Source organism: Cordyceps militaris (assembly GCF_000225605.1).
Source record: "Cordyceps militaris CM01 unplaced genomic scaffold CCM_S00006, whole genome shotgun sequence".
NCBI lineage: Eukaryota > Fungi > Ascomycota > Sordariomycetes > Hypocreales > Cordycipitaceae > Cordyceps > Cordyceps militaris.
Window position 1 is genome coordinate 989,929 of NW_006271974.1, and position 12,386 is coordinate 1,002,314.

Sequence of the window (12,386 nt, forward strand, 5' to 3'; positions counted from 1 at the left end):
TGCTAATGATGCAGAGAGCTGTGGGAAGGGGAGGGGGACTGTGGATATGGCGTTTTGTGCCACTGACTATGACTGACCCGGCAGCCTGATAGGGCATATGTACTGACTGAGTTTGCTGTTTATTCCATGTAAATGTAATATAGTAAAGCGAAGTCATATTCAGAATCATATCTATCAAGTGTATGAGGGGTTGGCTTGATAGATAATAAAAAAACATTTATTTCATCCAAACCGCAGCCAGCCAGTGCAGCCCCAAAGCCACAGGAAACCTTCCCACTGGTCAGTCCCGTCCTGTAGCTCCAAGCTGGCGGCTCCACCTGGTGACGCCACTCCTCAACGCGTTAAAGATTCACAGCTCGCGTTGCGCTAAGCAACCATCCTTTCGGCCGCCACCACCTTGACCAAACGACGAAGTGCTGTTCTTATCGCAGGAACTCATTGCGTCTGGTCCGGCAGTCCCACGATTATGCATTGAAACATTCGGAGTCTGTACGCCAGTATATCTACGGCGTACGCTGCAACGGTGCACAAATGTCCTACAGCGCATCACAGTTCGAGGGCATCACTGACGCGATATATCGCAGCAACGGCAAGAAAATCCCAAAGGATCAGGAGGAGCTATTGGCCAAGGACGGATCATGGATTCACCAACTAAGAAAAAGGACTCATGGCGCGGTCAATGTACCTAACCACGTGCTCCAAACCGTAACGGCAGCGCACGAAGTGCTTGTCAGGCAGACGGCCAGCAACACAGTACCACCTGCCAAGAATTCAAGTCTGGAGGTGGTAAAATCCTTGCAGACCTGCAGTACACATGCCTCTTCTCCAGTTGCTTCTTCTCCAGCAGCTTCTTCTCCAGCAGCTTCTTCTCCAGCAGCTTCTTCTCCAGCCGCTTCTTCTCCAGAACGCCTTGTTTCTCAATGGTCGGCGTCGCCACCTGACCATCACCCGAGACACGATGACATGCCTGAGTCATCACTCATCGAAGAAACACCCCATCCACAGCACCTTCGAGCAGCATTTCGCAGGACTCCATTAGAGCCGAAGAGGCCCCCCGATCCGGTGCCAAAGTCAAGCCTGGAAGAGGAGGAGGAAATGGACGTGCAGGTGCCGTACGCTGAGAATGACCAAGACGAGGACATGACTCAAGATCGCTACCAGTACCCTTACCAACGTCCCAGTCAACGGATTCAAAACAAAATTGCGCAAATGACAAACACGCCACCGTGTGCACAGCCAGATCCTGGCATCGTTCCAGCAACTGTCAATGCGGAGGTAGCGAAAAGGCCGGGAGAAGTTAAAAGACAGCGGCCAGTCAAAAGATTCAAGCCCATACAACTCGACGATGGTCCAATCAATCCCAGGGGAGACGGTATGACTATAAGAGGTAGTCGTATGCAATCGTTGAAACACCTCCAGGTCACAGAGACACAAGATACGGTTGCGTCTAGCTCTGTTGTGGCCGCGACCCTAACGCAGACGCAAACTCAAAATGCGGCAAATACAACTAAAGAGACGAACTCGGATGTGTTTGAAGAGGAAGAGGCGCAACCGTTCTCTCGGCAACTTCTGGGCGTGGTCGCAAGATCACAAATTTCGGATGACAAGGCGAGCAGGAGGAATTCTCAGAATTATACATCGACACCTCTCGCTGAGTTCACCGCCGCCTACCCAGACTATTGGGAGTTGTATAAAGGAACACAGCTGAACTTTGTTAGAGCCTGTATGTGTCTTGAATGGCTACGAGGCGAGCGTGCTCTACGAGACTACCTATACGACGACTTCATTCGTCTATTCTCATACAAATTTCTGGACTACGTTAATAACGCAGGACCAGGCCAGGAGCCACTGCCAGCCATTGAATGGTACAATATTCAAAGTGGCGAGCCACTGTATGATCGACATGTCATCAAAAATGATAGCCTCGATCGTGTGTTGGCATTTTATAAGGAGGAGGTTGTCTTGATTCGGAATCTCACGACGCAACAGGAAGAAGAGGAGCAGGAGCAGCAGGGGCAAAATGAAACGACAGAGTCTGTGGTTTCGTCAAGATCGACAAAGCCGGAGCTAGCATCGCCCACGCCACCGCCAGAAGAAGTACGGGATTTGAAGAGAGTGGATTCGCGGAAAACAGAAATTGCAGACAGCGTCGTGGTGAAGAAGAGGGAACTACCTTTGGGCAAGTCCAAGCATGAACGGTCCATTGCACAGTCTGCTTCTCCCAGTATCAGCCTCGGTGAGAGAAGAATCACTCCAGCACCGACATCAGCGTTGTCTGTGGCAGACTCGGCCCCCAGTCCACGCGAAGCATCACCGCAACTAGGCAGCAGGATATTTCCAGTCGCTCCGCCGTCCTCAATGAGATCCAACGCGCCTGTGGGCACACAATATATGCAGCGGCTTGCGACGAGGCAGGCGTCTACAGGCGAGGACGCGGCGCAGAAGAGGAAGGACAGGATGCAGGCAGCCATGCGGAAGAGGGCCTCGAACGGCGCTCGTAGCTTGAGCAGCAGAGCAGGGTCTGCAGTGTAGTTTTGGGATGTGCATATGCGGCGGGCGTTTTGTGGTGCTTTTTTTGGATATTGAAGGTCTTCAATACTCTGTAGTGAATGACGTACAATCACTTGTGGAGTCCAATTATGGTTGAAACGAGGTCATGGTAAGACACGAGCTGAAATGATACCTGGCAGATTCAAGTCGTAATTTTATTATTTGTATCGTGATGGGCGTGTGCAGAATATCTAGAACTAGCCGTGTCAAACGGCAGTCCAGAGCGTATAATGGTAATAAGAACACAAAAAAAAAGCTACCGGGGAGCCTGGTATCCCTGTCTTTTTTTTTCTCTCCTTGAGGAGTATAAAGGTTGTCTAAATCAATCTTGGCCAGCTGCCGTTTTTCTTTCTTGAAATTTGCGAGGGACAAACAAAAAAAACAATCAAGACTCTTGAGGGATTGAGGTGAGATGCAAGGCGGGCAGGGCAGTATGGAAGGGAAGCTGAAACGCTCACGCACTCTCGTTGGCGACGGCTTCGGCTTCCTTGGCGGCGGGCTCGTCCTCGAGCTTCTTCTGCTGCCGGGCCTCCTCCTCGGGGGTGAGGGTGCGGAGCTGAAGGGCGTGGATGCCGCCCTCCTGAGCCATTTCGTCGCGCAGAAGAGCATAAATCATCCGGTGGCGGGCGGGCTGCATCTTGGAGTTGAAGGCGTCCGATGTGATGACGAGGCTGGTGGGCGGGAGCGGTCAGTCAAAAACGGTCAAGGTCGTCTTTTGTTTCTGGTGTGTTTCTTCGTTTATACTGCAAAGATGAGGACTAAAACGTACCGAAAGTGCGTCTCCTTGGAGATGCTGCCCTGCATGGCCTTGTGGTGAGAATGAAGGTGGGAGTCGTTGTAGATTTCCAGCGTCAGCGGGTTGAGCGCCGCCATAATCTGCAGCAAGTGTCAGCAGCCATTGAAACGGCGGCGGCGGCGGCGGCGGCGGCGGATGCTTCTGAGGATTCGTCCGTCAACGTACCTTGGCGCGAATGACATCCTCCAACGGGGTCGCTGATCCCATGGTGGAGAATTGCCTTCCGACAGAGGAGAAACCGAGGGCGTATCTACGCAACATTCGGGGCGACTTCTGGCTTGCAACAAGAAGAAGATCTGGGCGGGTTGCGGTGGACGAAATGTCGGTGGTGCTGCACCCAAAAAAAAAACCTTGGCTAGCCGCAAGCAGCGCGGACAGAAGAATGAAACAAGCGGATGTCTAGGCGTCGCCAATTGATGATGCAGCAGCAGTCGCCAAAGGAATGGAGGGTTGGAAATGCGATTGGGGATTTTTTTAAAGATGAAAAACTCGAGAAACCGGTGAGCTTTGGGACGAAGAGCAGCGACAGCAGACAAGGTTCAAGAAGCCAAGGTCTGTCGGGCGAGTGCGTGGGGAAAGCAGAGTCAGTCCAGTCCAGTCAGTCAAGTCGTCCGTCAGAAAAAAGACTAGTGACGTAGAGGAGCAAAAGAGAGGTAGGTAGTTGATGAGAGGCAAGTTTTTGGTTTTTGGTCGTTGGCGAGTGAAGATGAAGGAGCAGAAGAAGAAGAAGAAATACGAAAGAGTCGACGGGGCATATAGCCGTATATACTTTCCCTTTTTTTGCCTCTTTCTCTCTTTCCACACTAGGATTTTATTTTCTTTTCTTCTTTTCACGTCAAGTCCCCCGTCCCATCCGATTGTGGTGGTATCGAGGTCAGGTAGTGCTACGCCACCCAGGCGGCCGACGCGACTTCCAGCAAGTCGGTGAGAAGCGAAATACCCCAACGGCCAGCGTGACGACGGTACACCCTGTAATGTGGTTGACAGGGTGTATTTCTCGGTACTGCAGCATGTTTTGCTGTTTACTTTATTTTTCATCATTTTTCATTTTATTTATTTCCTTTTTTTTTCTTGCGAACCACGTCGCTGGGCCGATCCAACGGACAGGTAGCCAGCCGCCCGGGTGGGCGTCGTCGCTGCTCATGATGCCTGCCTTTTGCCCGCCAGCTTACAAGGGGGGGGGTCCGGGGTTTCTTCTGGCGGTGACGGCTTTTTGCTGGCAACGTCTTTGGAAAAGACCCCCCCTTCAGCTTGCCGGTACGACATGCCTGGCTAGGCTCTTGCGCTGCCTCCTGCTGCATGAAAAAGCAATTCGACTCTACGGGGTAGCGTCTATGCCTTTGGGCTTTTGCTCTTTGTCGTCTTGTAGACGAGGCAGGTCGCTTCCATTGGTCGAGAGCACCCTGCACTGCTGTGTGTCGTATGCATGTAAATATGGACTGTTGAACAGATACCTGCAAGCCGTTATGTATTTGGCATCCTCCCTAGTTACATACCTACAAGGTAGGTAGGTCTACGTACCAGGAAAACTGCCAACTATGTGATACTTACCTCATATAGAGACAAGGCCGTGGTGGTATCAACCAGGATAGCTGCAGTTGTTGCGTGTTTGCATTGCTTCTGCATAGGTACCTAGCAACAATTTGTACAATTTGTACAAATTAGAGACAGTCATCATTTGGAATTTCCCTCTTGACTCTCCTTGACACAATACTGCGCCGCACTTGCAGCCCGCCCCTTCCCGTACCGTCGGCGCTGGCTGCATCGCTTTCCAAAGCGCACTGCATGCCTGGCACAGCATACCGCACGATTATGCAGCAAGCCGTACTGTATGTATCCCGAGGGCGCGGAACCGTATGTAACTATCATGTATGACAATGGCCAGGCTTTCGTTACAACTACAGTCATCCTTGCGAACATGGTCACCAGCGACAACGGATAGATAGATGCCCAAAAAAAAAGATGCCAAAAAAGAAACCAAAAAAAAAAAGCTGCCCGCCTTTATGCTCTTGGTAATTTGTAATGCATGTCGACTGGGAAAATAGTGGCGGTGTGCTGATTTATTAGAAAAACTGCCGATACGCACCGCCCAGCAGATTTCCATCAGAGACATGGCCTTCTTCCTAAGGTTAATAGTTGCCGCCAAGTGGCGCATACTTCAGAGTCTAATAAAATATAAGAAAAAATCAGCCTAGGAGTAAAACTACAAGGATGGCCGTCTTCTAAGTCAACCCGAATATCGCTACTTGTTAATGGGCGGCCTGCTTATCTGCATTGGGTAGCTAGTACTGTTGCTTAGTATTTTTCCTTCTCTTTTTTTCCTTTTTTTCTAGAATTTATTCCATTCTCTGCATCCATTGGCGTCGTTTTCCATGAAGATCACTTCCCGCTTAACAAGACGCCAAGCACCACAAGAGATGCATGTCTTTGCTTGCCGTCCCCGGGGAGAAGAAGGCTCGCCCGGTGCCACGCGATGTGGTGGAGCTGGAAGAACGAGATGCGACATTCACAATGCCGCACTCTGTATACAGCTGCACTGGTGAATTTCTCATGTAAGCAGTTCAGATTGTTCATGTGAGGCGTGTAACATAATCTGAGACCGGAGCGAGGGCTGAGCGTCTTAGTGGTTGGTGAGAATGAAAAAAGGAATGGGTAAGAGAAAAGGAGACCGAGGGTGGTACAGTATCATCTTCATCAAGCGAAAAGAAGCCAAAATCTCCCAATTTGATGCCACAACTTCTAGTTAGTTAGAACCTCGCCTGCCATATTGCTCGTGGCCTTCCCCCCGCTTGTTGCCTGACGACTCCACGTTGTCCGATCTCTGACTGGGTGGATTGAACAACTCTCAACAGTGTAAATACTCGTCTAATTTCGGTGCATCAGTAACAAGCATCATCCTGTCCATCACACGATTATAACGTAGGGAGTCAACTCTACCTACCCAACTACCTACCTGGGCGGGCACCTACCTAGTAACGAACTACCCACCGTTTGGGCGTATCGGCGCAACACCAAAACCTCCACATCGCCGGCCCTCGGACACTTTGCCCACTCCAACCTATCCTACTGCTTCCTTTTGCTTTGCCGCTGCTGACACCATTGCGCCCTCAAGACTCCACCTCCATCGAATCTGCAGCTTATCCCCCCTCCTGCTAGTCAGCTTCGCCTTTTCTCGATAGGGCGTTGCCGTACGCCCACTCCTCCTCCCCCCCCCCCTCTCCCCTCTCCGCCGCCGTCGTCTTCGTGCCGTCGCGGCCGCGCCGCCGTCTTATGCCTCACCCATGATTGCGCCATCAGCCCTGTCGCTGGCCAACCGGCGATTGACCACGTTCCCCGGGGCCATTGCTGCTGCTGCCGTCACCGCCGCCAGGAACAACATACGCGTCGCCCTCCCGTGCATGCGACCGCTGGCGCATCATCGCTTAAGGATGCTCTCCACCACCACCACCACCGCATCCACGCTCCCGCGCCTCCCCATCTTCGAGGCTGTCGCCGCACACGACCCCACGTCCACCGCCGTCGTCCACGCCCTGTCCGGCCGCCGCTTCACCTACGGTGAACTCCTCGGAGATGTCGCCCGCGCACGGGAACGCCTGCGCGAGGCGGTCGACGGCAAGCCGCTGACTGGCGAGCGCGTGGCTTTTTTGATCGAGAACAGCTACGACTATGTCGGTATGTCTCACTATTGTCCCTCCCCCTCGCCCCGGCCAGTGGTCCACAGCAACAACATCAGACACCCTTGTCGAGCAAATAGTACCGGAAGCTCACTCCCGCGATGTAGTCATGTTCCTGGCCGTCATGGCCGCCCGCGCCATTGCCGTGCCCCTCTCCCCGCCGTTTCCGGCCCCGGAGCTGCAGTACATTCTCGACCAGAGCGCCGCCTCTGTCCTCGTCGCCTCGCCCAAGTTTGCAGCCAAGGCCAGGGAGGTGCTTGCGACCGACCTGCAGCAGAAGCCCGTCTACTTCGAGCTTCCCAAGCACACGGGCAGCAGCCACGGCGCAAAGGAAGCCGTGTCTTTGGCCGACGAGGACTTTTCCGGTGCCGGCCTGATGTTGTATACCTCGGGCACAACGAACCGACCCGTACGACGTGCCAGGAACCAGCTTATTCTACTTCAACTGACATTTGCTATAGAAAGGAGTGTTGCTACCCGAGCCAGTCATCACGGCGCAATGCCGCTCGCTTCTCCAGGCATGGGAGTACTCACCCGCCGACCGCCTCCTCCACGTCCTGCCTCTCCATCACATCCACGGCACCATCAATGCCGTGCTCACGCCTCTCTTTGCCGGCTCCTCCGTTGAGTTCATGTTTCCCTTCAACGCCGACGCCGTCTGGAAGCGGTTCGCCGCGCCCTTTCTCCCCACCAACGGCACCGCTACCACCGCGCCGCCCATCAGCTTCTTCACCGTCGTGCCTACCGTATACAGCCGCCTTCTTGCCAGCCACAAGACGCTATCCCCCCAAATGCAAGCTGCCACGAGCGAGGCCACGTCCCCCGCCAACCTGCGCGTCAACATCTCCGGATCGGCCGCCCTGCCGACGCCCGTCAAGGCCGCCTGGGCCGCCCTCAGCGGCGGCAACGTGCTCCTCGAGCGCTACGGCATGACCGAGGTCGGCATGGCCCTCAGCTGCGGCCTCGCCTTCGCCGACCGCGTCGACGCCAGCGTCGGCTGGCCCCTACCGTCCGTCGAGGCCCGCCTCGTCGACATGGACACGGGCGACGTCATCGAGCCCGGCCACGAGCTCGACGACCACGGTCGTGAGCGCGTCGGCGAGATACAGCTCCGCGGGCCCACCGTCTTCCGTGAGTACTGGCGCAACCCCGACGCCACGGCCAAGGAGTTTGTCGATGACGGCGGCGACGGCCGCGGCCGCTGGTTCAAGACGGGCGACGTGGCCATCCGCCGCGAACCCGTCGGCGCCGCCGGCCGCAACAGCCACCGGCAGCCCTGGGCCCAAGGCCCCATGTACTTTATCCAGGGCCGCAAGACGGCCGACATCATCAAGACCGGCGGCGAAAAGGTCTCAGCGCTCGAGGTCGAGCGCGAGCTGCTCTCGCTGCCCCAGGTCGCCGAGGCCGCCGTCGTCGCCGTGCCCAGCGGCAACTGGGGCCAAAAGGTCGGCGCCGTCATCATCCTCGACCCGGACCACGCCGTCAAGTGGACTCCACTCGAGATGCGCCGCGCCCTCAAGAGCAGGCTCGCGGGCTACAAGATTCCTCAGGTCATGAAGATTGTCAACCACATTCCTCGCAACGCCATGGGCAAAATAAACAAGAAGCAGCTTGTCAAAGCCATATTTGTAGAGGAGACGAGCGGCGACGAATTGTAATTGGTCGGCATTATATATATCAGAACATAGAACACAGGACTTGTCAAAATTTCCATCTGCCAAAGAGCGATGGTGTATATCGCCATCACTTCAGATGCATTCATGTACAACATCACTCAAACAAGAAGCAACGGCCGTAATATTAGAAATCTATTTTGGTAGCCACGCATGTCGACCGACAACTTCATATGGCCCCTGATGCGATCATAAATAAGCTTCCTAGCAACGCCGCCATGATACTAATTACATAGGAAAGGCAGATTTCGGTTTCCCTCTCAACGTTGATGTGGACCGGGCCAATCATCACAATTTCATCAATGTGGCAGCTACCGCTCCTGCGCAGCCTGCCCCCTTGGCGCCCTCCAGATCCCATAGCTGAAAACAGCACGACTTTGTGCTGCAGCTCATGAACCCCCAGAAGACACGAGCTCGTTTTATTTAAATGGTATGCTTGGCCTTGGCTCTCGTGCTACCAGCGTTAGCGCTGTCCGTGTGTCCAGAGAATTCAACCTGCTCGCTGTTGGGAAGTTCAAGAACCTCCTTGAAACGGCGACCAATGCTGAGGACGATATCGCGGCCCTTTTCATTCGAACGGCCCTTTCCACCGGCGACATCACCGTCTCCGCGTCCGGGGATGCTCTTGCCAAGAGTACGAGTCCAAACGCCAATGCGATAGAAGGCTTTGCGAACATTGACAACGACGCCCATGACCTCACCATCTTCCTCCTCCTCGAGGGTCTCGCCAATAGCGGACATGACAACTTGCAGCCAAAGACGGTCGACATCTATGTTTCGCTTATCCTTGTACTGGTAAGACCACTTGCCACCGTGCTTGTTCTGGGGGTCTTCCCACTCGGGTCGCACGCCGGCCTTGAAAAGGTGGTAGTCGGACTTGAGAGCGAGCTCCGAAACGGCAGCCACGTTGTTCTATCAATTGGTCAGCTGAAGACTTGACACATCTGCACAGCGAATGCACATACGTAGACACCCCAAAATTCTTCCACAGAGTCAAACGTGATCACCTCCTTGAGCAGATCATTCCAATTATCACCCTATCGCATCAAGTCAGCAGTCTAATACAAGGAGCAACACCGCAGCTGCATCAGTATGTACCTTGCCGCTAGGGGGCTTGGTGAACCACAGTGTCCATTTGTTCTGAAGCGGGTGCTTGACGTTGAAGTTATCCTTGTCGTGGAACACGGTGACGGGCTTGCCCGAGTCTACAGCATCAGACTCTTCCTTTCCGTTCGGAGAGATGGGAATCGTAGACAAATCGACCTGCTTGTCCATGTTGGCGGATTCGGCGGCGGCGACAGCCATGATTGCTGTGCGATTGTGTGTGGGAAGAGGAAAAGGGACTAGCAAGGCGGGAGTCGGGTCGCAAGATGCAGCAGCAGTGAGCAAAAGGTGGAATGGAAGTAGCTCTGCTTCTTGCCTTCCTTCGACTGTGAGGATTTTGCGGCTCTGCACCAGGCAAAGCAGTCACTGGTAGGGTGTTTGGTTGGGGGCGAAGCGATGCGAAGTTAGAGAAGGTGTGCATGAGGCTAGGTCCTGCTTCCGTTGATCTAGGACCGAGTTGTGAGAGAAAAAAATGGTGGTGGTTGCGCCACACCGTTGTGGCTGGTAGCGCCACACTAGCCGCTTGCTGGATGGCAACGGCGCGGTTCTAGTTACGCAGGGCAAACTCAATGTGAGGATGTTGATCCTAAAAAACTTGTGAAGGTAGTTTTAGCAGTTTCTTGCTTGACCGAGTCCTGTTGAGGAACGAAAACCCGACTGGGGTATCACTGTTGATCGAGCCGTACTGTCCCGTTGCCCACTACCTACCCTAGTACAATAACGTTGTATATGCTTGGTTTATCTGGGGCCTCTGTATCATTTTGTGGTTGATACTGGAATGCTTGGGTTCTTGGTCGTGTTTTCCTCTTCATTTGTCGTCTTGTCTTGATTCTTTGTGACTCCAACAACTGAAGAAGGCAAGTACCACACAGTTTCAAGGTCGTAGCTAGGTGGGCTGTTGCCGACAACTAACTACAGGCAACTCCCAGCATTTGGCAGACAGGGAGGGTACCTTTCAATAACACAAGCCACCTAAACAAGCAAGGGAAATCACTATCACAAAATCAGGAGTTGAAAAAAGGTGTCACTCTGCTAACGGCCATCCATATAAAAACTCCAAGGGAGAAACTCCAAAAAGAAAACGCTGGTCCACACAGGGATTGAACCTGTGACCTTCGCATTACCATATATTGGTGTTTGAATGCCGATATTAGTACGACGCTCTAACCGACTGAGCTAGTAGACCCACGTGATTGGATGTCTGCATCGGGCGATATTGGGGTATATACGCATTTTGAATTTGACTGCTCAGTACTATACGTGGTGCCATTGTATCGAGGGAAGAAATAAAGTGTAAAAGGAAAAATTAGATGCATGCATCCAAGTTAGTCCTATAAGAAAGCACTAGCCAACACAAAAGGTAGACACAAGTCATGTACAAATTAGACTTTTACAGAAGCGTGAACCACAGAACGACTACGAATTATTTTCATCTGATACAACAGACACATTCTCCCGTAACACAGCAGGTCTCGGTTGTCTACACCCGGTCCCTCTGTGTCGGAAGGCTGATTTCTATGATGCATTCTATAAACAATATGTACGAATTATTTCAAACTGACCTACAATTAGTTGCCTGAGAATTTTGCAAGCACGCTTCATCTGCAATAAATACAACTGCTTGGCATCACCGGCGCACTTGTCACTGCTTACTGGTACCTACCTCTATGTACCTAGGTACATAGGTAGGTACTATTACTGGCTAATTTGTACCTACTAAGTCGTACCTACCTATGCCCAATTATGATCGCCTAACACGCTACGGGCCGTCGCTGAAATCCACCAGCAACGGTCCAGCCACTACTGCTGAGCCACTTGAGAGCCGTAAGGCTTAACGCTGGCATCTCAGGGGCGCACCTACGAATGCCATTCTCACGATTTGCATTGCAAAACAGTCTTTGATTTCAACAGCAACTAGGTGCTCCGTCACCGCTGTACTCAGTGCTGCACGCCCGTACCCAGGTTGTCCTGCAGCTTACACGCCTACCTACCTAATTAATCCCTGCTCTCCAGCCACCTCTTTTTTGCTCTGTCGACCCTGGCCTAAATTGAACACCCCATCAGCTCAAGCTCACACCCAGCCCAGACTCCAGTGCTGGTGCCCGACCGCTTCTTCCATCTGTGTGCACCTTCTGCTGCGAGTCATTGACCAAATACCGTGTTGACTGGTGGTGTGTAAGTCACGGGTCAGCTGGTCCCGTCATCAGTCTGGCCGTCTGGATGTCGCAGTGATCGCTCGCAGCTAACTAAGCTTCGTCAGTGCTTTCAAGTTCCAGCTACCTGATCTCTCTGGCTAGAGCTTCCTTGCTTCGACTTCTCGATTATCATCCCGCCCTCGTTGCCTTTGCTATCGTATCGTGCCAGTCCAAGCTCTCCAGACCTGCCGAAGCTCCACCTCGTCCTTCCAGCCTCTCAGCGACCTGAGCGACATTGTGCTCAGGCTCGGACCGGGGGTGCATCAACTAACAGCTAACAGCCTGCCTGGCTGGAGCTTGTGCGGATACTCGTCCGCCCACATTGCTTGTACATAATTTTCCTGCATTGCATTATTTTCACGGGATCCTCTGAGTTTCGACCGACGCGACCGAC

General features: G+C 53.2%; 5 protein-coding genes across 5 annotated transcripts; 2 read left to right on the top strand and 3 right to left on the bottom strand.

The window, feature by feature from the left end:
* Nucleotides 1–531: 531 nt before the first annotated feature.
* CCM_07601 (uncharacterized protein) lies at nt 532–2,532 on the top strand (the record flags this gene model as incomplete). Its single annotated transcript, XM_006672742.1, has 2 exons — nt 532–2,376; nt 2,398–2,532. 2 exons carry the CDS (start codon nt 532–534, stop codon nt 2,530–2,532), a joined length of 1,980 nt encoding a protein of 659 aa, XP_006672805.1.
* A 472-nt stretch (nt 2,533–3,004) lies between these two features.
* On the bottom strand, nt 3,005–3,553 carry CCM_07602 (BolA domain protein; the record flags this gene model as incomplete). Its single annotated transcript, XM_006672743.1, has 3 exons — nt 3,005–3,221; nt 3,320–3,426; nt 3,512–3,553. 3 exons carry the CDS (start codon nt 3,551–3,553, stop codon nt 3,005–3,007), a joined length of 366 nt encoding a protein of 121 aa, XP_006672806.1.
* Nucleotides 3,554–4,664: 1,111 nt separating this feature from the next.
* Nucleotides 4,665–5,133, bottom strand: CCM_07603 (uncharacterized protein; the record flags this gene model as incomplete). Its single annotated transcript, XM_006672744.1, has 3 exons — nt 4,665–4,826; nt 4,898–4,978; nt 5,071–5,133. 3 exons carry the CDS (start codon nt 5,131–5,133, stop codon nt 4,665–4,667), a joined length of 306 nt encoding a protein of 101 aa, XP_006672807.1.
* Nucleotides 5,134–6,627: 1,494 nt separating this feature from the next.
* CCM_07604 (2-succinylbenzoate-CoA ligase) lies at nt 6,628–8,678 on the top strand (the record flags this gene model as incomplete). Its single annotated transcript, XM_006672745.1, has 3 exons — nt 6,628–7,018; nt 7,101–7,429; nt 7,482–8,678. The coding sequence occupies 3 exons, from the start codon at nt 6,628–6,630 to the stop codon at nt 8,676–8,678; spliced, it is 1,917 nt and encodes a 638-aa protein (XP_006672808.1).
* Nucleotides 8,679–9,116: 438 nt separating this feature from the next.
* Nucleotides 9,117–9,998, bottom strand: CCM_07605 (translation Initiation Factor Eif4e; the record flags this gene model as incomplete). Its single annotated transcript, XM_006672746.1, has 3 exons — nt 9,117–9,605; nt 9,659–9,730; nt 9,792–9,998. The coding sequence occupies 3 exons, from the start codon at nt 9,996–9,998 to the stop codon at nt 9,117–9,119; spliced, it is 768 nt and encodes a 255-aa protein (XP_006672809.1).
* Between the last annotated feature and the right edge of the window lie 2,388 nt (nt 9,999–12,386).